This window comes from Periophthalmus magnuspinnatus, chromosome 19 (genome assembly GCF_009829125.3).
Source record: "Periophthalmus magnuspinnatus isolate fPerMag1 chromosome 19, fPerMag1.2.pri, whole genome shotgun sequence".
Taxonomy (NCBI): domain Eukaryota; kingdom Metazoa; phylum Chordata; class Actinopteri; order Gobiiformes; family Gobiidae; genus Periophthalmus; species Periophthalmus magnuspinnatus.
This window is the reverse complement of record NC_047144.1, coordinates 1404117-1427225: the sequence shown is the minus strand read 5'-3', so window position 1 is coordinate 1427225 and position 23109 is coordinate 1404117. Positions and strand designations below refer to the sequence as shown.

At 43.5% G+C, this 23109-nt stretch overlaps 4 protein-coding genes across 6 annotated transcripts in view; all 4 read right to left on the bottom strand.

The window, feature by feature from the left end:
* Positions 1-3352, bottom strand: part of LOC117386953 (NACHT, LRR and PYD domains-containing protein 4-like) — a 45652-nt gene extending 42300 nt beyond the window's left edge. Inside the window, exons 1-2 of the mRNA XM_055229712.1 lie at positions 2965-3352; positions 1971-2065 (exon numbers count right to left, since the gene is read on the bottom strand). Of these exons, the coding sequence (XP_055085687.1) occupies positions 1971-2065; positions 2965-2970 (101 nt within the window). The 5' untranslated portion in view covers positions 2971-3352. The remainder of the gene's footprint in view (positions 1-1970; positions 2066-2964) is intronic.
* The window catches only part of LOC129456146 (NLR family CARD domain-containing protein 3-like), a 217679-nt gene that overhangs the window by 5429 nt on the left and 189141 nt on the right, over positions 1-23109 (bottom strand). The window contains exons 5-7 of the mRNA XM_055229702.1: positions 443-541; positions 310-379; positions 8-212 (exon numbers count right to left, since the gene is read on the bottom strand). Coding sequence (XP_055085677.1) covers positions 8-212; positions 310-379; positions 443-541 — 374 coding nt within the window. The remainder of the gene's footprint in view (positions 1-7; positions 213-309; positions 380-442; positions 542-23109) is intronic.
* Positions 11086-14602, bottom strand: LOC129457184 (gastrula zinc finger protein XlCGF8.2DB-like). Of its 2 annotated transcripts, none has more exons than XM_055229757.1 (2): positions 14538-14602; positions 11086-12149 (listed from the first exon to the last, which is right to left on the bottom strand). In XM_055229757.1, the coding sequence occupies exon 2, from the start codon at positions 12125-12127 to the stop codon at positions 11177-11179; it is 951 nt and encodes a 316-aa protein (XP_055085732.1). In that variant the 5' UTR covers positions 12128-12149; positions 14538-14602; the 3' UTR covers positions 11086-11176. The 2 variants fall into 2 exon arrangements, with proteins under 2 accessions (XP_055085732.1, XP_055085733.1); XM_055229758.1 differs by having other exon boundaries at positions 11093-12149; positions 14534-14594.
* The window catches only part of zgc:174164 (uncharacterized protein LOC570656 homolog), a 31689-nt gene continuing 27681 nt past the window's right edge, over positions 19102-23109 (bottom strand). The window contains exons 20-22 of one of the 2 annotated variants that reach the window (XM_055229724.1): positions 22888-22987; positions 20973-21004; positions 19102-20170 (exon numbers count right to left, since the gene is read on the bottom strand). In XM_055229724.1, coding sequence (XP_055085699.1) covers positions 20038-20170; positions 20973-21004; positions 22888-22987 — 265 coding nt within the window. In that variant the 3' untranslated portion in view covers positions 19102-20037. Of the gene's footprint in view, positions 20171-20972; positions 21005-22853; positions 22988-23109 lie in introns of both variants that reach the window. The other variant, XM_055229725.1, reaches the window with a different exon arrangement.

Sequence of the window (23109 nt, the reverse complement as noted above, 5' to 3'; positions counted from 1 at the left end):
GTCCTACTGCTCCTCAGACGCTCAGCCAGCTCCTTCTGCTTCATCCTCCTCAGGAAGTTCAGTGTGATCTTCAGAACAGCCTCACTGCTGCTCCTCTGCTCTTCATCCTCATCCTTCACAGGCTCTAAGCATTCTGGGTAATCTGTACTCAGAACCTTGTGGAGCTTCTTCAGCTCCTTCTGGACAAAAGTGAAGATGTCCTCCTCCAGAAGCTGAACAGACACATAAACAACACAAATGCAGTCAGTGTCAGATCTGTGTGGAATAAGTTCTCATTCATCTGAACATTTACAAACTTTAGTGACAGACCTTAAATATGGAGTCCAGCTGTGTCTGATGGTGCTGACCACTGGAGACCTCTGGACCCTGCTGCTCCACTCTGTGAGAGAGACTCATCAAACACTTATGTTCATTTCAATTCTTTTATTCAAAGGAAACTCACTGTTCTCTGGCAAAATTATGTGGCTCTCTCATAGAGCGGTCACTCCTGAGGGACTCACAGATGTGACCAGGTTCAGATGGAGGATGTTTCTGGTGGATCCTGAGACACAGAAGAAAACACACTTCAGTCACACTGACTCTTCTGAACACTTGTGTTCACCTCACTCCAGAATCATCACATACAATGTCTTTTGGTTCTGTCTGTGGTTCCGTTTTCACATGGTCAAACACAAACAACTGTCGACAATGTTGGTATAAAGTTGTCCTTAAGATTATCCATACTGTTTACCGTAGTGTAATTGGGAGTACACTGTAGGGGTTGCTGCGGTCACATTCTGTTCTCTGCTACATGCAGGCTGTATAACACATGTTTTAGTCCACTTCTAATAAATAACAGTCCAACATTACAGATGGACTGGTTATTGTGAACACATCTACATGTCAGAAGTGGGAAACATCACAAAGACTGAACAGTCCATGAAGACAACTGGAGCCGGTAAATCTAAAGAAAGAAAATATTTTAACTCTGCACAAAGACAGTAATGAAGGATGAGTTCTGGTTCTCAGATCCTTGTTTTTCACAGGGAAGTCACTGAAAACTGGCATAAGTTTGAGCAAGAATAGCCACAGTGATAAAAATGCTAAAACCAGGGCCTAAATGCTCCTCAGTCTGGAGGGACCCGAGGCAGAATAGAGGCTCATGTGTGTACATTAAGAAACATGCCCAAAATGTGTACGTTCAGTGCATTACAAGACAAGCTTATCAGAAATGTTCTCATTCGTTCTCATTATCTGATATGTTTGTGATGTCAGGAGTGACAGTATCAGAAGCTTCCTGCTCAAAGAGACTTCACTCATATTTCACTGGGGTGGGAAGTTCTGTTTATCTGTGCATATGAGAAGTTTTATTCAGCATTGCACTTTATTATGTTTGTTTTTGTTTGGTTTTTATTGTGATTTTAATGTATTTCTTATTCTGTAAAGCTCTTTGAAATTGCTTTCTTCCTTTCCCGAAAGAAGTTTGTCGACTGTTGTCTCTTTTCAGACTCCATTTTAATTCCAGTTTCAAGTCAAAAGTGTCTCTGTTGGAGAAACACAGTGGTTAAAGTCATGTGACTTGAGCAGGTCCAGCGGGTGATGGGCCTGGACTAGGATCTCATAGAAGGACTTTTGTAGGACAAAGACATAAGTGTGTTGCATTTCCTGCTGCTGAGACGAGCATGAAGTTCCTCCTCACAGTCACAGAGGTCATCTGCAGCTCTTACACTTATGTTGAGTTTAATAAAAAACAAGTCATCCATATCATTCTAAAAAGGCTGTGAACATAAAGTCCTGACATTATGAGGTGAGTCTGACTTACTCTGGACCATGTTCTCTTTTTGACTCTATCTCTCGTACCATAGAGCGAACACTCTTGAATGAGACGTCGCTGTCCTCAGGAGCAGGTCTGTGGACACAGATGGAGCAGTGGCTTTAGTCTGAGCTCTGACATGGAGAACAGTGGTGGAGTGTTAGTGATCCTCTCTTACCTGTGAGCTTTTATAGAGGGAGGGGCTCCGTCCTCTCTGGTCTCTCTCTGATCCATGCTCAGTCCAGTCTGAGTGACAGTGAGAGGGCAGAGGTGCTGCTGAGGGACACAGGGGACCTCACATTAGATCACAGTCCTCAGCACTGGAGTCTGGAGTCTCATTTAAGGACTTCATTCCTGTGTTTTATTGTAACATGTGTCTAACTGTCTCATTTTTCTTGTACTTTCTTTATCTGCAGTTTGAGAAAGTTTCATTTTCTTCTATGTTTTTGGATTTTCTGTTTCACACAATATTCTGTGCAGTTATTTTTGAGATGCTTTTCATTTTTTGGTTCATTTTGTCCCAGATTAACCAGATATGAGTTTAAGATTGTATTACACAAGGAAAAGACAGCTAATGTTTGTCTGGATTTGCAGATCTAAAAAAAAAAAAAGAAAAAGTTCATCTCCAATAACAGTTTTCTCTTGACGAACTCCAAACCAAGGGACACAACCTTCTGGCAAGAAACTTTAAACAGAAACACAGAGACAATGTACCGTAAAACAGACAGTAAAGAATCAAAGACACAGAGGCACATTTGGACTCAGCGACAGGTTGGTGGTTCTATTCCCATGTGTGTTAATGTGGACTCAGCAGAACAGAGAAATAAACCTGACATTACTCAGAGCTTTAAAGCTCAACTCCTTCCATCACTGCTGCTGTCTGGACCTGTCCTGGACCTGGACTTTGGACTCTGTCTCTCTCAGATGGGACAGAGACACATTTCTCTGTTGATCACATGGTATTTTCACGAGTCACATCAACATGTAAATCCACAAATGTTGAACCTGATTGTTTCTGTTTGTGACTCGAGCCAAGAACTCACATTATTACAGCAAATATCTGTGTTTGAATCAGACACATTTGACTCTTCTGTGTTAAATATGATTGTTCTATAGAATGTTGTGATGAAACACAGCCATAGCAACACAATAATAAAACATGAATGATCAACCTTCATCAGCCTCTGGAGGATCACAGTCCAACATCTTTACTGTTTATCAGAGATCTCAGGAGAGACTTTATATCAAACCTTTGACCTGTGATTAGGAACATAAAACAAACCAATAACAGCCTCATATCCCAAACACTCAAGTCTTTCTGACACTTCTCTGTATAAACTACATTAGAAAACCAAAAGATGATTTGGTGATGGAATAAATGTAAGTAAAATGTCTGAGCTCTGTCCAATCAGAGCAGGCGATGCAGTGATGTTATGTGTGTTTGTTTATAAAGGAGCAGATACAGAGGAGAGACAGACGTGGATCAGGACCATTGGGACTTGTGCTGTACTCACTACTCATATGATTTTAAAGGTAACTAAGTACAATTACATGGCTGCAATTATACTCCATTACAAGTACAAGTACAGGTTTAAAATTTACTCCAAAAAGTACAATTACTTCAAAAATCTATACTCAAACACAGACATAGAGCAGAAAACTGGGCTAATTCAGTTGTTTTCTCAGATTGAAATGAATCAAGTCCAAGTTCAAATCTAAGCAAAAAGTTCAGTTTATTCTAAATGTAAAACAGGTGAATCTGAAAATGTGACTCAATAACCCATTAGAAGTGAAGAGTCTGATACCATAAAACTAGGATTACATAAAGAATGTGTTCAAAAAGCCACAAAGTGACTGGGACACAAGTAAATATAAGTCATTATTACCTCAGACAAACAGTCCAACACCTCCTGAGTCACTGTGAGCCTCCTCTGCTCCTCTGCTCCTCTGCTCCTCCTCTGTTTGATATAAAGTCTCTCCTGAGATCTCTGATAAATGTGAATAAAACAACCTAATCTGGTGTTTTTACAGCTGTGTGCAGTAAAGATGTTGGACTGTGATCCTCCAGAGGCTGATGAAGGTTAATCATTCATATTTTATTATTGGGTCCATTTAGTTCAGAGTGTTGACTCTCCAGCGCCGCCCTGCTGGTGGTGGGAGGGGCTGCGTCCTCTCTGTTCTCTCTCTGATCCAGGCTCAGTCCAGAGTCCTACAGAATGACATCATACTGTTTAGCCCCGCTACATTTCTGACTTCTACTTTCCTGTCAGCACTGTGGTGATTCGAGGTGTAAATGGTTTACATATTCAGAAAGATGAATGTCGTAGCTTTCATTTGATGTGTAGAGTGTTTGTGTGGGTGACGCAGAAATACACGTACATTGCTGTAAAGTTGTAACGTAAAGGCCGGCGGGCCGTCGGAACGCCAAGTGGTTAATGTTCATATCTTGATTTACAGACACAATAGTGAAATAAAAACCCCAGGATCATGTAGAGGGTTAATACGAACATTTAAGACCAAAATGAGTCTGAAGCAGCAGAGACAGAGAGAGGGGACAAGGTTTTTCAATAGAAAGTGAACTGGAGCCAGAGTCGATGGAGCTGGTCCTGTACTTACGCTGTGGGGCACTTGATGTAGTCCTTGTTGTTCCTGCCACAGTTGCCGTATTCGTTTCCTTTAATATTTGCCGTCTGGAAGCAAATATCTGCTGCTTTTGTGGCTGGGTCTGAAAAATGAAAATATTTCAAACAGATGGAGGCAGATAAATAAATGATGTTCAAATGCAGTTTTGTTGTAGTACAGTGAGTTCTTGGGTCTAGTCATAGAAATGATCAGGTTCAACATTTGTGAATTTATCTGTATATTTGTATATTTGTATATTTGTCTATTTCATGGCAAAGTACAATGTGACCAACAGGGAAAACTGACTGTGGCGCCCCCATCTGGGAGCATCACATCAACACGTTCTAGAGACTTAAAAGCACCAATATACAGGGGAAAAAGTATTTCATCAGCCACCAATTGTTCCAGTTCTCCCTCTTAAAAAGATGAGAGAGGCCTGTTCATCACAGTTTCACTTCAACTATGAGACAGAATGAAAGAATCCAGGAAATCACATTGTCTGATTTTTAAAGAATTTATTTGCAAATTATGGTGGAAAATAAGTATTTGGTCAATAACAAAAGTTCATCTCAATACTTTGTTATATGCCCTTTGTTGGTCAAATGTTTTCTGTCTCCAGAGGTTTTCACTGTTGCTGTAGTTTGGTCCATTCCTCCTGCAGATCTCCTCTAGAGCAGTGATGTTTTGGGGCAACACAGACTTTCAACTCCCTCCAAAGACTTTCTATGGGGTTGAGATCTGGAAACTGGCCACTCCAGGACCTTGAAATGCTTCTGAAGAAGCCACTCCTTCATTGCCCGGGCGGTGTGTTTGGGATCATTGTCACGCTGAAAGACCCAGCCACGTTTCATCTTCAATGCCCTCGCTGATACAAGGAGGTTTTCACTCCAAATCTCACGATACATGGCCCCGTTCATTCTGTCCTTTACAGGGATCAGTCGTCCTGGTCCCTTTGTAGAGAAACAGCCCCAAAGCATGATGTTTCCACCCTCATGCTTCACAGTAGGTCTGGTGTTCTTTGGATGTAACTCTGCATTCTTTCTCCTCTAAACACGACAAGTTGAGTTTTTACCAAAATGTTCTATTTTGGTTTGATCTGACCATGTGACATTCTCCCAATCCTCTTCTGGATCATCCAAATGCTTCTATCAAACTTCAGACGGGCCTGGACATGTCCTGTCTTCACAGGGGACACGTCTGGCACTGCAGGATTTGAGTCCCTGGTGGTGTAGTGTGTTACTGATGGTGCCTTTGTTACTTTGGTCCCAGCTCTCTGCAGGTCATTCACGAGGTCGCCCCGTGTGGTTCTGGGATTTCTGCTCATCGTTCTTGTGTCATTTTGACCCCACAGGGTGAGATCTTGCGTGGAGCCCCAGATGGAGGGACAGATGGAGGGACTGTACCGAACAAAAGTGGGCGTTCCCAATGGAGACTCAAAGGGAAGATGCATCGTGAACAAGGCGATCACATGATGAGATCTCATCCAGAGCAGGTGACGTCAGAGGTTCACACTCATCCAGCGCTTATAAGCACTTTGAATTTGCAGCGCCACTCGTGGGTTGTTGTCGCCATTTATAGGAGTGAGCGAGTTAGTAAGTTTGTCAGTTAGTGAGTTGGTGAGTTAGTTAATCAGTGAGTTATTAGGTAGGTGTATTAGATAGTTGGTTGGTCAGTTAGTGAGTTGGTCAAGTAGTGAGTTACTGTTACCGTCCTTGATTGCCTTGATGTAAGCAAAAGGCTCTATGTTTAACATTTCAAAGTGCACTTGGTGTCTGGGTTTGACTAAATGTGGGTCTTTTTTTGTTAGACCTCACACTGGAACTGTGGCACTTTTGAGATGAGCACCCGGCTAGTTTCAATCAGTTTAGTGTGTTGAGAAATCAAATCCATTTACAGATGCAGTCATCAAGAAGGAAATCCTCCACAATGTGGGAACACTCCGTAGTGTCTGCCATAATAAGGTGTGAATGAATTAAATTAATGGCTTTCTTAAGTTTAACAATCTTACAAATCAGAAAAAAGTGCATATTTATTGAAAACCCTAATACAACAATCACATATCATTACATCAGCCCATGACATTTGCCACGCGTTTCCGTCAAGTGAGACAATTTGTGGTTTTTGTCGGAAGTGTGAAACTTTCAGAACAAAGCAACTAATTTGAATTGCACAGAGTTTTCATCTATCATTTTTCACAATATAACGGCTACTGCAAACAGAGTGTTTTTGTAAACTCTAATGTAAGACCACATGCCAAATGTCGAAACATGTTTAATATCTACAAAATAAACAGCTTTTTTAATTTATTTATTTATTTCATTTATGTTTACATTTAGAGATGCATAGTAACAAAGTCAAATAATTAGTCTACTAAGTACTAAAATGCAGTATTTTTAGTTTCTCCTACTTTTATTTTAGTTACATATAACACTTTTACTCCATTACATTTTAATGAGCTGTAACTATTATAATCAAAACTAACCAAAATCTCACCAAATCGATGTAGCTATATGAATGGGTTTTTTTTGTTTTGTTTTTTTGTTCATTGTTCAACTTTTGTTTTGTCTTTAAATGGCTTCAGACAAAAAAAAGGTTTGCCTTTAATAAAAACATTTGAAGCTTGTGACATTTCCTTAATGAAGACAACATGTACTTGAAAAGTATACTTATATTTTCAGTACTTTTGGCATACTTCTACTTATTTCTTACTACATATTTTGAATACGTCAGCACTTCCACTTAAGTTTGATGATTAATGGGCACTCAAACTTCTACTTAAGTAACTTTTTCGTATAAAGCTTGTACTTCTACTGCACTCCTTTACTCTAGTACTTTACACTTCTCTGTTTATATTAAGGTACGTTGCAGAATCTGCGATAAACAGCTGGCATTTGCAGGGAGTACTACCCCAATGCTCCGCCATTACAGGGCTGTGTATTCTGCAACAACTTCTGCACCATCTGAACCCACAGGAGGGGCAGTTTCCAATGATGGTGGTATGTATAGACTAAAGAGGAAAAAATAAGAGTACACAGTGCGGTATGATACATAAAATATTTTTTCTTGTGATTTATCGTAGATTCCCTGCATACAAAAATTGATGCTGGAATTGTAAATATCATTAAGGATTCTCGTCCATTTTCCCTTGTGGAAGATGTGGGACTCAGAACTGATGAAAATTGTTGCTCCCACATACACTCTCCCAAGCAGAAAGGTGTGCTGCCATTCTTTCTTTTTTGTTTGTTTCATTATGAGATCATAATTATGCCTTTTTACCAGACTTTAAAAGAAATGGTTGAGGCTAAATACCAAGAGGTGGGGGAAGAGAACAAGGCGAAGGTGCAGAAGGCTGTGGCTGTGAGTCTGTGTCGTAACGGGTGAGTGTAGCGGACCAAGGGATACAGACTCGGGGAATATTTACAGGATTTATTGTAATAATAGAACAAAGTACGAACAGCGGGTGATCCGGAGGTGAGCAGGTGAGCAGGAACACAGGAAACACAGGGACCGGGGACATGAAGGGACCGCAGGACGACAGGCAGACCAGACGGGCGTAGGGCAGAGCAGGCAGGAGACATCCAGGGCCGGAGCACGACAGGAACACAGGGACGACAGGAACAAGTGAGGATGACAAACACAGCACAGACAGGGTGAGGACAAACAGACGATCTAGCACTGAGTGTCTTCCCCCATCTCCTCTTATCCATGGCAGGTGTGGTGATTAGTCAGATGAAGAGCAGGTGCGCGCGGGAGGAGCCGAGAGCTCCACCCAGCTCCAGGTAGAAGCAGGTGAGGGAGGGGGAAGAGCACACAGGGAGGAAAACCAGGAGCGGACAGTGCGGATCATGACAGTCTGACATCGGACGTGTGGACATCAGTGTGGATGGACGCGTATCTGGCTGTGACGTTGCCACTACATTAATGAATTCAACGAGTTGAATACCACACTCCTCGGAATTCAACATTTTCCTCAGTCCCACACGGCTGAGCTTCTGGCAGATCAGCATGTGAGGCTGATGGAAGAGTGGAGCATCAGAGATAAAGTCAGATGTCTCATCACAGGATTGCTTGTGCACGGCGTTTGAATGTAAGACACACCATTTGTATTGCTCATGCCATCAACCTGATTTTCAGAAAATCATTTGATGATACTGGTATGAACCAACGGCGGCAGAAATCACGAAAGTTGGCAACATACTTTCATACAAGTACAACTGCCAAGGATCGTTTAATGGCACCACAAACACAGATGGGCAAGCAGCCTTTAAAAATGATCATTGAAGTTGATACACGGTGGAATAGCACTTTTCACATGCTGGAGAGGGACTATGAATGAGGGACGCAGTCGGAGCAGCTTTGGTGTCCCTTAATACAGACATTGACCCCTTAACTTCATTTGACCATGAGCTGATTAATGATGCTTTATGCATACTTCCACCTTTTAATCAGGCAACTGAGGAGTTATCTGCAGAAAAGAGAGTTTCTGCGCCCAAGGTAATTCCAATGATGAACATGGTGCACCATGCTCTAGCATCCAGAGCTCTTACAGTGACCCACCCCATTGCCAGACAGCTGGGACAGAACATGGTGGAGGATGAGAGCATATTTCTAAAACAGAGACTGTTAGGTTCACCTTTAAACCTATATTACAATTCAAAAGAGGAAAGAAAACAAGAGAGATTATTTTGTCTCAATATTGAGGAGAAGGAACGGAGAGGCAAAACCTTCAGATTACAACCTCGTGCCCTTCCTTCTGAAGTCTCTACCGTCCTTCACCTCTTTTATTAAGTATCAGGAGTCCCTCGTTACAGAATACAAAGCTCTCAAGGGCAGGGGGAGATATATTTAGCAAGCAGTGTGAAAACACATATTACTCAGTTCACATGAGATATATTTTGCTTGTGCATATCTCTCGGTCACTCCTTAACTGCGCTTCCTTCAATGTGCAAGGTGTTTCGTATTTTGGTGTTAAGCCAGTCGCATGTATGGTCCTGCACAAACTCCAAAAACAGACATTAGTGCAATAATCATATAAAAGATTACAGTTAATATAATGAATCAGTCTAAGTATATAAAGCATATAATAAGAGTGATTAATATAAAAGTGAACATTACCTTAAAGATGCACAGTGAGAATAATAAACATATGTTGAATATATATTGAATCCATCAGAGACATTAAGTATTTTGACCATACCAACCCTGCTTGATCCTCGATTTAAACAAATTGGCCTTTTGAGCCATAAAAAGCTCAGGAGGCAGTTAACAGATTGAAACATGAATGTGTGATTCTTCTGGGGATTCTGCTACTCCTCCTGAGCCAGAGCCTCAACCCAAGTAAGTGTGTGTATGATTTTCTTTTATTTGCAATATTTAACTTAACTGTTGCTGTTTTTAGATGACATTTGGCATAAGCTTGACGAAAATGTTAACAACAGTAGAAGAACAAACAGCTTTGTAGCAGATGCAACCATTGAAGTAGACCGTTACCTTGCTGAAGTTCCAATACCGAGAAGTGAGGATCCATTAATGTACTGGACCAAATCAAAAGTGCTATACCCAACCCTGTATAATCTTTCCAAAAGTTTCCTCTGCTCCCCAGCATCCTCTGTTCCTTGTGAGAGAATATTCTCAAAAGCTGGAGACATTCTTTCCAAAAAAAGAAACCATCTCAGTCCAAAAACCCTTGAAAAATTTTTTATTTTTAAATAAAAATCAATGAAACAGAATTGTGGGACATCTTTTATTATTTTTATAATCATTTTTATATACAGGCCTTTACAAATATCCAAAGTGTTGAAATAACTAAGGCTAATACACAGCTCAAATGTTGTAATGTATGCAAAGTAACAGCAGATGGCAGCAATATGAGACCTCATTACTGTACCACATTTTGAATCATTTGGCTGTGAGATCTCATAAGATCTCATTTCCTTATCACTAGAGACCGTTTGTCCAGTGCAAACCCAAGTGTGTTTATTGTACCAAAAATATTTACAAAAACAAGAAAAAGTTTAAAAGAATCAGCATTGCAGTACCTGCTTTACATACAGCGCCCTCTCTCAGCCAACTGAGATGAGCTCCTTTTATAAAGCACCTCCCTAATTGGCTGAGCCTGCTCTGTTTTACAGCTAAGTTTTTCCCAAATCCAATGTTGTTAAAAATTAGCTCCAATCCAAGTGTAATCATTTATTCAATTAAATTGTTAGTTAAAATAGAGCTCTTTGTTTACTTTATTTATTTTTACAGTGAACACTAATGAGATGCCCAAAAAGCTAAAATAAAGGACACCCCTCCTTATTAGCACCCAGTGGTCTGCCCTGGAACCTTCTTAGGTGTTTCGGCCAAATGAGTCCCCAGGGAGCCGAAGCACCTTAAGGCAGACAACATGGGTAAGTTAAATTTCGCAAAAATTCAATTACAATCAATAAATGATACAACATTTATCAATAAAACATTTTAAACATTTGTGTATGTCCTTTCTTTCTGCGAGCCTCAAAGACAGGCCCATGTGATGGACTAGATACATTAAACTAACAATATTTAGTGTTTAACCTGTTTAAGAAAAGCTCATTCTGTTTCTCACCCCAGTGTTTGAGCATAATTGTGTCAGTTCTAAAGTTGCTTGATACATATGTAAAACATGAGACAAAACAGGCATGAACAGTTGGTCCAAAACACTTTATTTTACCTTTCACTTAATATTTTTATCACAGTTTAAAAACTTTTAAAGAGTACAAGTCCAAAAATGATATATTGACTCTAAACAGAGTTGAGCTCCACAGTCTGGAGTCTCTGAAGTCTGATCTGGAGCTTTTTGAGTCTGACTTTAGGCTCACATGATCCAGCCTCAGCAACTCTGTCTCCATTAGTGTGTCCGTCTGGAAGATTTGGAGATGTTTCAGATGGTTCCTCATAGGTCTTAAAGCCTTCCCCCTCGTCAGAGTCATATGGTTTGTCCCCTTTGTGAGTTCGGTAGTGACTGGAGAGCTGCTGTGATGTTCTAAAAATCTTTTCACACTGGTCACACTCATATAGTCTGTGCCAGGTGTGAACTCTCATGTGTTCATTGAGACCGGATGAATCAGAAAACGCTTTCCCACATTGGACACATATGTATGATTTTTCCCCACTGTGGATTCTTCTATGTCGATGGAGGTGACTAGAGTTTTTAAATTGTTTCCCACACTGGTCACATTCAAATGGTTTCTCTCCAGTGTGGATTCTCATGTGTTGTTTGAGTACACCAGAATGACTAAATTTTTTCCCACACTGGTCACATTCAAATGGTTTCTCTCCAGTGTGTATTCTCATGTGTCGTTTGAGTTCACCAGACTGTTTAAATTCCTTCCCACACTGGTCACATTCAAAAGGTCTCTCTCCTGTGTGGATTCTCATATGTTCTTTAAGTGTAGCGGACTGTCTAAATTCCTTCCCACACTGGTCACATTCAAACGGCCTCTCTCCTGTGTGAATTCTCATATGTTGTTTGAGTGCATCAGACCGTTTAAATTCCTTCCCACACTGGTCACATTCAAATGGTTTCTCTCCAGTGTGGATTCTCATGTGTTGTTTGAGTGCACTAAACTGTTTAAACTCTTTCCCACACTGGTCACAGCTGTATGGTCTTTCTCCTGTGTGAATTCTGTAGTGTATTTTGAGAGCTGAAGCGTTGGTCCACTTCTTCCCACACTGGTCACATGTGAACGCCATTCTGCCGGTGGATCCTGTAGCTCTGCATTAGAACAAAGGAAAGTAGATGTCAGAGAAATAAAGTAAATACTGAGTGTTTTTATGTGGCTGTGTCCTACAAGCAAGTTATATTAGTTTGAATGAATCAGTTTCTATTTTATTTTTACAGAACAATTTTGTTCTGTCAGTAGCTGTGATGTGTAGTGTCGTGTGATGTTGTGTAGTAAGTACTTTTGTGTATTAGACTAGTCGTCTGTGTAATCCCTCAGTCGTCCAGGTCTGATCCATTGTAAAAACTAAATGTAAAATCTGTCAATCGCAGACGTTTCACAGCCAAACATCTTCACTCCCACAACTTTTTTGTCCTGTTCACAGATTTCACGTTTTGGTTTTACTATTAGACTCGTATCAGAAGATTATTAGAGTTGGCTCTAAAAATAAACAATGAAACAGTAGCTTGAATGCAGGGACCTCGTATTTTTTAGTCATGAGGTACAAAAGTGAGTATTTACATATGTACAGTTTAGGTCATGACTTTAGATGGAAACAATTTCATTCCATCGTCATCAGAGATTATCAAAGTTCAATGGACAATAACAACATTCAAAGCAACAAGTAGGTTCACTTCTTCAAGAGTATTGTGCAGTTGAGATGGTTAGTCCCTTGGTGATAGTCAAAAGTCATTGTTCAGATTTCATTATGTGGACTTCAGCAGACGAATGACAATGGTGTGCAGTGAGAACGATGGGGCAACAGGCTTAGTCTGTAGTCCTACCGCAGAGGCACAACAGCCTTAGTGTGTAGTCCTACCACACAGACACAACCGGCTTAGTGTGTGTAGTCCTACCACATAGACACAACAGCCTTAGTGTGTGTAGTCCTACCGCAGAGGCACAACAGCCTTAGTGTGTGTAGTCCTACCGCAGAGGCACAACAGCCGTAGTGTGTAGTCCTACCACATAGACACAACAGCCGTAGTGTGTGTAGTCCTACCGCAGAGGCACAACAGCCTTAGTGTGTGTACTCCTACCACAGAGGCACAACAGCTTTAGTATGTGTAGTCCTACCACATAGACACAACAGCTTTAGTATGTGTAGTCCTACCACATAGACACAACAGCCTTAGTGTGTGTAGTTCTACCGCAGAGGCACAACAGCCTTTGTGTGTAGTCCTACCGCAGAGGCACAACAGCCGTAGTGTGTGTACTCCTACCACAGAGGCACAACAGCTTTAGTATGTGTAGTCCTACCACATAGACACAACAGCCTTAGTGTGTAGTTCTACCGCAGAGGCACAACAGCCTTTGTGTGTAGTTCTACCGCAGAGGCACAACAGCCTTTGTGTGTAGTCCTACCGCAGAGGCACAACAGCCTTAGTGTGTGTAGTCCTACCGCAGAGGCACAACAGCCTTAGTGTGTGTAGTCCTACCGCAGAGGCACAACAGCCGTAGTGTGTAGTCCTACCGCATAGACACAACAGCCGTAGTGTGTGTAGTCCTACCGCATAGACACAACAGCCTTAGTGTGTGTAGTCCTACCGCAGAGGCACAACATCCGTAGTGTGTGTAGTCCTACCGCAGAGGCACAACAGCCGTAGTGTGTGTAGTCCTACCGCAGAGGCACAACAGCCGTAGTGTGTGTAGTCCTACCGCAGAGGCACAACAGCCGTAGTGTGTGTAGTCCTACCGCATAGACACAACAGCCGTAGTGTGTGTAGTCCTACCGCATAGACACAACAGCCTTAGTGTGTGTAGTCCTACCGCAGAGTCACAACAGCCTTAGTGTGTGTAGTCCTACCGCATAGACACAACAGCCGTAGTGTGTGTAGTCCTACCGCATAGACACAACAGCCTTAGTGTGTGTAGTCCTACCGCAGAGGCACAACAGCCTTAGTGTGTGTAGTCCTACCGCAGAGTCACAGAGCTTGATTTGATCGAGTGGCGTGAGCAGGACCAGTGTATTAGCTGATAGTTAATTACTAACAAATATTGACTGAAAAATGCCCAAAATGATTCAAATAATGGCACTGACAGTATAACTGACACAATACTTCATATACATTTCATTTCATCATAAATAGCAGTGTTCTTGAGCTCAGGTTACATAAAGTCATTGCTGATATTTGCTGAATTGATGCGCTGTTCGGCGTTTAAACCACGCGGAGCCAAATGCAACGATAGTGCTAATAGCGCCCATTAAAATACATTGAAAACATGCTACAATCAAGCTAATGCTAAGCTAACCATTGTAAATGAACGGAGCGCGGCTAGCGCCTAGTTAGCATAAACAAACAGCAGCTCGCGATGAGTGTTTTTAGCGCGTCACTCGCGTCAAACGGCTCCGTTTGGTCCCACACAACATCTATAAAGGCAAAATGTAAGGTTCACACAGAACAAAACAGCTTAGAGAAGGTTTTTAAGTAAGTACCGACCTGCTGCAGCCCTTCACAACGATACTCCCGCGAGAGGGCCCGAAATACCGCGAGAACTCGAGAGCGGCTCAACAGCAGTGCAGAGTATAATACAGAGGAATAATACAGGGTGTCCATCAAGTCTCTTTACTATTAAAATGGAATTACAAAGTGGAGTGATAAGATATTTTAATGACATTTGTTCTATTGAAGTCAGTGGTTATTCTAGTTTTTAATCACATTGGGGTCTGATGTCTGTTTGTCCCTCAGTCGTCCAGGTCTGATCCAGAGTAAAAGCCAAAGTTAAATCTGTCAAATGAACAAAACAGGGGAAAAAAAGAGCAGAGGTGGGCAATTATTTTTCCGTGGGGCCACATGAGAAACAAAACATTTTGTGGCCCAAAAGGCTGAAGTAAATTCTGCATAATATTAATTGTATTTCTTTGCACAAAGCAGTAAATAGCATTGTTTTTAAAGCTGCTAAGACTAGTAAGAGTATGGAAAAAATGAGGTTGTCTTACAAAAAAAAAAGTAATTTTTTCAAATTAAAACCAATTTCCTAAAACCATGGTTAGCAAAAACATTTTTACCATTTTTTTCAGTTACATCACAATATTGTCTACTCCAAATATTAAGCAAGATGCATCATGTTATAATAATGATGCCCACATTTGTAGTCTAATCACCTCATTTGGTGTTTTTAGTTGTTTTTATTTGTTCAGTGAGAGAAATCTTGTCTCTTTTGGTCTTTAATGAGTGCATCAAAGTCAGTTTGAATGTGTGAGGAGATGTGAAGCACAGCTGATGATCATCGCTGAGAGAGGATCTATACCTGTTAAACTTCATCACTGAAAATGTTTGTTCACACACGTAAAGCCAAAGAGAACAAACATCTTCTGTGCATGTCTCCTCATGTTTGGAAACTTCTCCTCCTTGAGATAAGAGTGTTCCTGACTTAAAGTGCTCTGGCAGTATCACATCAGACTGCAGGTCAGTGAGTTCCAGCTGAACATCAGTGGGTGCATTATCCACATCACAGGCAAAGGGACAGGAAATCATTTGCATTTCACCCTCCATTGTTCTGAAATCTTCAAATCGCCTTGAAAACTCACCATGCAGTGCTCCTAACATGGTTGAGTACCTGCGGTGGTGGTCAGCTGATGGTGTGATTTCCTTCAGGGTTTGCATGTGAGTGAGATTGTTGTTCTCCAGTTGCCTTGAAAGCATCTGCAACTTTGTCATGAATGTCTTCACCAGGCCGTGTATTTCCTGGACTTAAAGACTTGCCTTGCAGTTTGGTGTTCAGTGCAGTCATCAATGAGGTCACATCAACAGCAAATGCAAAATCTGCCATCCAGTCTTCATCTGAACGGACGGGAGAAGTCCACATAGGCCAGGACTGGGGTCGAGGTGAGCTTGGCCTTTAGGGCAGCAAAGCTCTGTTGGCACTTCTCTGTCCATGGCGGTACTGGGAGCTGGCTTTTTCTTCTTGGACTTGCATGTGAGCTCAGCCACTCTGCGATGCAGGGAGGCAGCCAACATTGCAAAGCCCTCCACAAAGCGACGGTAGTAGCTAGCAAACCCCAACTTTACTTAGGTCAGTGGCTACGCCCTGGTCAGAGATGATGGGACCAAGGTAGTTCCCCTCTGTCCGGAAAAAGATGCATTTACTCTGCTTGGCCTTCAGACCCTCCTTCTGCAGCCGACCTAGCACCACAGCCAGCCTCTCCAAATATTCCTTGACCGTGGACAAAAACACCACGATGTCGTCCAAGTACAAAAGGAGAGACTGGCGCTGTTGGTCCCCAAAAATGTGTTGTATTAGATGCTGGAAGGGGCTGAGGGCATTGCAGAGCCCGAACGGCATGTGATTCCATTTGAACAACCCAAACGGATCCAACGGATCCTACGATAGCGCTTCCTAATGGGTACATCGTCCAGGAGCAGGAGGTCATGAGGTGGTTGGTGCAACCCAAGTCCTGGTCGTGGGCAGCAAACATTGAGTTATATTCCCCAAGGGGAACCCACACCTGGTCCTACTCCTCACTGGACAGAATGGACAGACCTACCTGGTTGATGGGGTGTGTGGCTGGAGTACTGGCAGTGTGTGACAAGACTGTCGCAGTGGCAATAGGCACCTCCGTCACACCTGCTGGTAGACTTCCCACATTCACTTGGTCCAGTGTACCCATAAGACAATAAGATGTGCCTTTATTAGTCCCACAGTGGGGAAATTCCAGTATTGCACCGCACAGTTAAAGAAAAGAAGGAAAATGGTACATGCAATAGAACAAGATAATAGATAAATAGCTTATAATAATTAAAAAACAGACTTTAAAATAAGCTAAAAATAGACTGTAATATAACATCTCTTTAAATTGACTTGAGTATTGCACATAGGTTGAATGACACATGTTCAATGTTAACAGTGTTCATTGTACAGTCTGACAACAGCAGAAAGTTCTGCATGGGGTGAGACTCATGGTCCAGCATAGAAATGACCTTAGCCAGGACCCCCCTGTCCCCGAAATCCAGAGGACAGCCCAGGACGGAGCTGGACTTCTTGATGACCTTGTCCAGCTTCTTCCTCTCTGTGATGCTGCTGTTCCAACAGACCACACCGTACAGGATGGCTGATGCCACCACAGAGTCATAGGTCTTCAGGAGTGGCCCTCTCACTCCAAAAGACCTGAGTCTCCTCAGGAGATAGAGCCTGCTCTGGCCCTTCCTGTACAGTGCATCTGTGTTGTGAGTCCAGTCCAGTTTGTTGTTCAGATGAACACCCAGGAACTTGTATGAGTCCACTCTCTCAATGTCCCTTCCCTGGATGTTCACTGAGGGGGCAGTAGAGTGGCGTCTGCAGAAGTCCACCACTATCTCCTTGGCCTTCCCTGCATTGATGATGAGGTGGTTCTGCTGACACCAGTCCACAAAGTCCTGTGTTAGTCCTCTGTACTCCACATCGTCGTCATCCTTGATGAGGCCAATGATGGCAGAGTCATCAGAGAACTTCTGCAGGACGCAGCTGCCTGTGTTGTGTCTGAAGTCTGCAGTGTAGAGGGTGAAAAGAAAGGGTGCGAGGACAGTGCCCTGCGGCGCCCCCACACTGCAGGTCATGAGATCAGACACCCAGTTCTTGGCTCTCACAAACTGGGGCCGGTTTGTGAGATAGTCCAGGATCCAGCCTGCCAGGTCAAAGTCCACCCCGACGGACTCCAGCTTGTCCCTCAGGAGCAGTGGCTGGATGGTGTTGAGGAGGAGAATCCTCACAGTGCTGCCGGGGTTCTCCAGGTGAGACAGTGAGCGGTGCAGCAGGTAGATGACGGCGACCTCCACTCCGATGCCAGGCCGGTACGCAATCTGCAGCGGGTCCATCGCTGAGCTCACGGTGGAGCGGAGGTGGCCAAGGACCAGTCTCTCCAGTGTCTTCATCAGGTGAGATGTTAGAGCCACTGGCCTGAAGCTGCTGACCTCCTTGGCCTGTGGCGTCTTGGGCACCGGTACCACGCAGGAGGTCTTCCAGAGTTGTGGCACCACCCTCAGCTTTAGGCTCATGTTGAAGACATGCTCCATAACGCTGCACAGTTCATCTGCACATGACTTAAGGAGCCTGGAGATGCCGTCTGGTCCTGCTGCCTTCCTGGGTCTGATCTTGAGCTCCAGTCTCACCTGGGCTGTAGAGAATGACAGTGGCAGCCTGGGGGGATGGGTGCGTCCATGTGTGTTGGTGGGCTGAAGACCAGAGGCAGAGGTGTGAAGAGGTGCAGGAGTTCCCCATTGTCCAGCCGGGGAAGAGAGAGCGGGCAGCTGGGTGGGGGGAGTGGTGGGTGATTGATCAAATCTCAGGAAGTGAGAATTGAGGTCATTCACCCACAGCAGGTCCCCCTCTGTCTGGGCAGGAGGTGCTTTGAAGCCTGAGATAGTCTTGAGACTTCTCCACACCCCCTGGATGTTCTTCTCCTGTAGCTGTTGCTCCATCCTTCTCTTATGGCTTGGCTTGTCCTGATTTTCCTCCTCAGCTTCTTCTGTACAGCCTTCAGCTCCTCCTTGGTCCCTGACCTAAAAGCTCTCTTCTTCTCCTTCAGCAGAGCTTTTATGTCAGGGTTAATCCACGGCTTGTTGTTCGGAACACACCGCACCGTCTGGGAAGAGATGATGTTTTCAAAGCAGAAGTTTATGTAGTCCATGATGCAATCAGTCATTGTATTGATGTCCTCTCCATGTGGGTCACAGAGCTCTGTCCACACTGTGGTGTCAAAGTCTCTCAGAGAATCCTCACTCTCAGCAGTCCACTTTTCCACCACACGGGACACCACAGGCTGTCTGTGCACAATGGGCTGGTACACAGGCTCAAGATGGAGAGTGTTGTGGTCAGCTCTACCCAGGGGAGGCAGTGGGGATGAAGAGTAAACCTCCTTGGTGTTGGCAAAAAATAAGTCCAGTGTTTTATTGTCTCTTGTGGGGCAGGTGACATACTGGGTGTATGTAGGCAGGACAGGTGCAGGAGATGCACCCCCCCCCCCCCCCCCCCCCCCCACCCCCACCCCCCCACCCCCCCACACACACACACACACACACAAAGACTAAGTTTGTACATTAGAAACTCACTTTAATTTACAGTTCATTCAAAATAGTTCCAAAAAATTCCACAAATTAACTTTAAATACATAATATTTACTGTTGTTGTTACAATTTGTAAAGTTAAATTCATGTAAAAAAATGACACAGTGAAAATAACGTGTTTACGTAAACACCTGAAGTTCCACAGTGATTTAAAGCTCCATGTCGTGTTTTTAATATTCCCCTGAGCTCATTTAAATCCTGTGTGTGTGGAAAAGGCTTCATTGAGTCAATTGTTTGGGGTTTGGATCGGTCTAGCGCCCTCTGCTGGTGACAGTGGGGAGTCAAACAGGAGCAACAGAAAAGATTATGAAAACATTGAGAGTCATGGAAAGATCAGAGTGGTTCTCAAACTGAGGAGCACATTTTATCTACATTTACTTTGGTTTAGTCCAAGAGTTTAGTCCCATTTAAGACCTGGTTTAGATCTAGTTTGGAGCTGGTCCTGTTACAGACCTGGTTTAGATCTGTGGTACTTGGGAGGCTAAATAAGGTGAAACTGAATCTGTTGTGCTTTTTTTCTGTTTAAATGAAAACGAAGATGTACTGTAGTATCAAAAAGTACTTAAATAAAAAATATGAAACTGATTAATTTCACAAAGACCATGACAGATGCAGTTATTTTGGTGGATTCTGGTCTAAACGTTTGGAAACTCCTGAGAGGGAGACTAAACATGAACAGTCTCAATCTCAATCTGATTTTTTTTTGCAGCCTTTTAATAGTGTATTTTAATATTATTATTCTTCAAACATTTATGAACCTCTACTCTGAATGAAACAAAGCACAACTCCAGGTCTGATTTGAACGAGGAAACTACATCAGAACATGGTTTAAAATCTCAAAATAAAAGTCCGTTTTGCAGAACACGAGAGCTTTAAAATGTCCCGTACAGGTCCGGGGTCATGCGTCCATCTTCGGGGGAATCGGGGGGATCGGCCTGGGGACTCCGGGACCTTGAATGTGGGGCGGAGATCTCACCTGGACCCCCTGATCTGGGCCTGTGTTCCAGTAATCCAACTCTCCATAAATCCACCTGAGAAATACAAATATAACACAATAAGGAGCGTGTCAGAGTGGACTTCATCACATTATTACACAGATGTAAAGGAAAAGCAGCGCTCAGGGGAAAAGTTGTGCTTTAAGTCGTGAAAAGATCTTATTGTGGTTGTGGTTTTCGGATATAGACTTGACTTGTGACTGAGTGCACAGAGTCGATGGAGCTGGAAGTGCGACCACCATCACTTCCTGTTTGGAACGCAGCCGTTAGCGCGTTAGCTATGTCCATTTACATATACAGACTACGGCCCAGGGGCCACACGCGGCACTTTAAACTCATTTATCCGGCCCACGGAATGTGACCAAATTATACTGAAATTGTTGAAGATAAACCTTGTTCAATTTACCTTTTCAACAAGTTGTTGATCTTTTGACACTTGATAAAACTGAACATGAGTTTATTTAACTGAAATTTAATTAATTATGAATTGAATTAATGCATTTGGAAAACAGTTTGTACAGTGAGTCTTACATATTGATGCTTTGCGACGTGTTACAGGTCAAATAATGTGATACAAATGTATATATCCTGGCCCCGCCCCCTGCCACATCCTGGCCCCGCCCCCTGTCACATCCTGGCCCCGCCCCCGTGGGTCACAGAGTTTGCCCCTGGTCTGCTGCCCCTGGTCTGCGGCCCCTGGTCTGCGGCCCCTGGTCTGCGGCCCCTGGTCTGCGGCCCCTGGTCTGCGGCCCCTGGTCTGCGGCCCCTGGTCTGCGGCCCCTGGTCTGCGGCCCCTGGTCTTTATTAAATACAAAATAAAGTTTGTGTCTGTTCTTACCCGGGCGTTCCAGTGTCAGGTGGGTGTCCAGGCTGCTCAGAAGAAACAACACAATTTATTAAAACATTATTACATGAACCAGAGAAACTAAAAGCATCAAGACAAAGTCAAAACAAACTAAATCTGATCTGACCAGATACAAACCATGTTAAAGTTTATGTTTTGGGCAGAGGTGAAAAAAGGAGCCAAAAATGATGCGACTCTCACTGACGTTTTGAGGACAGTTCATTCAGATGTGTTTTGTTTTGAATTGTTAATCGCCGTGGCAACGATCCTGCCTGTTCACCGCTGGGCCTTTATCACGCCGTTCTCTCTTCTGTGTTATAAAGTTGTTTTGGATCACGACTTTTTAACCTCCACTTGAGTCATGATGTTTAAAAGGAGCTGTGTGTTTGATTTTGAGTTTAAATTCAATAAACATGAAACTAAAGTGTGTCCCCAGAAACAAACACGTCCAAATCAAACGTGTCTTTAAGTGAGAACAACTGGAATATTCATTTATTCTTTTCTACAAAAACACCAAGAGCCACACGCAGCTCCTTTAACACCAACTTTAACAACATTTGAGTCGACTTCACCCCGATCTACAAACGCCACGAGGAAGAGAACGATTTATTTAAAAGTCCAACACGACACAAAATGGACTCGTGTGTCTTTAAGTCGAGTTTAAATCTGTGAACGCGACAAAATCAGACCTGGAGTTGTGTTTGTTTCATTCTCACATGTTTGAGTCACTTTATTATTCGTCTGTGACGTCTACAAAGATCAAAACACGACGTTACACCTCGTGATGTCATCAAGTGAACAGAGACTTTTACCTTTAGTTCAGCAGAAGAACGACAAGAGACAGAGATGAAATGATACAAACGGAGAGAGAGAAGAATAGAAAGAGTGATGAGAGAGGGGGGGGAGGGAAAGGGAGAAAGGGAGAGAGAGAAAGCTAAAGTGAGAGAAAGAAAGGGAGAAAGAAAGAAAGGCAGAGAGAGGGCAAGAAAAAGAGAAGGGGAGAAAGAGAGAGAGACAGAATGGGAGGGAGGAAAAGGGAGAAAAACAGAGAGAGATGGAAAGAAGAGAGGGAGGGCGATGGAAGGGGAAAGGAGGGATATTGAGGGGAAAGGGAGAGAGACAGAGGGAGAGGAAGAGTGATGAGAGAGAGGGTGAGAGGAAAAGGGAGAGAGAAAGCTAGAGCGAGAGAAAGAAAGGGAGAAAGAAAGAAAGGCAGAGAGGGCAAGAAAGAGAGAAGGGTAAAAAGAGAGGAAGGGAGAGAGAGTGCAAGAAAAAGAGAGACAGAAAAAGAGGGAGGGAGAGGGAGAAAGAGAGAGAAAGATAGAAAAAGGAGGAAAGACGGAGAGAGACAGAGAGATGGAAGGGGAAAGGAGGGATATTGAGAGAAAGGGAGAGAGACAGAGGAAAAGAAAGGAGAGTAATGAAAAAAGAGAAGGAAGAAAGTAGCTAATAAAAGAGGAGAAAAAGAGGAGGAGGACAGAAAGGACAGAAAGAGAAAACCCAGGTCTGAAATGATCCAGATGATTCTAGTGAAGGTGGAGTTTAAAAACACAGCGGAGCACTTCCTGTATCACCACATGATGACATCACAAGGTGGAACAGAGTGTTTTCAGTTTGAGAGAAGAACAAAACTCAACTCCAGGTGTGTTTGTGATGAGAAAACGACATTATCAGACAGAGAAGAGTGTGAAGTGAGGCCTTTAACGGGCAGTGGGCGGGGCAGTGGGAGGTGCAGTGGGCGGGGCAGTGGGCGGGGCAGTGGGAGGTGCAGTGGGCGGGGCAGTGGGCGGGGCAGTGGGCGGGGCAGTGGGCGGGGCAGTGGGCGGGGCAGGTCGCTCTCTTCCTTGTGGTGACACTCGCTCATATTAAACTCACATTCAGAGCAGATCTAAGCAGCAGACACATTTACCCTCTCCACTGGGGCCTCTGGGGGCTGGGTGGACGTGTGCGCGGGACGAGGGACGCTCCTCTGGGCCGGGGCGGACGTCCGGTCTGCGGCGCTGCGAGACCTGGAGAGAAAAATGAGACGTTTGTAAGAGCGGAAGAGCGATTGTTACGTCACGATGATAATCACCACATCCACTTATGGTTCAGTGAAAGGTCCAACTGGAGACTCTGGGGCGCCACGTTT

Coding starts and splice junctions, on each gene's coding strand:
- LOC129457184 (XM_055229757.1), bottom strand. CDS start 12,127: ATGGCGTTCACATGTGACCAGTGTGGGAAGAAGTGGACCAACGCTTCA.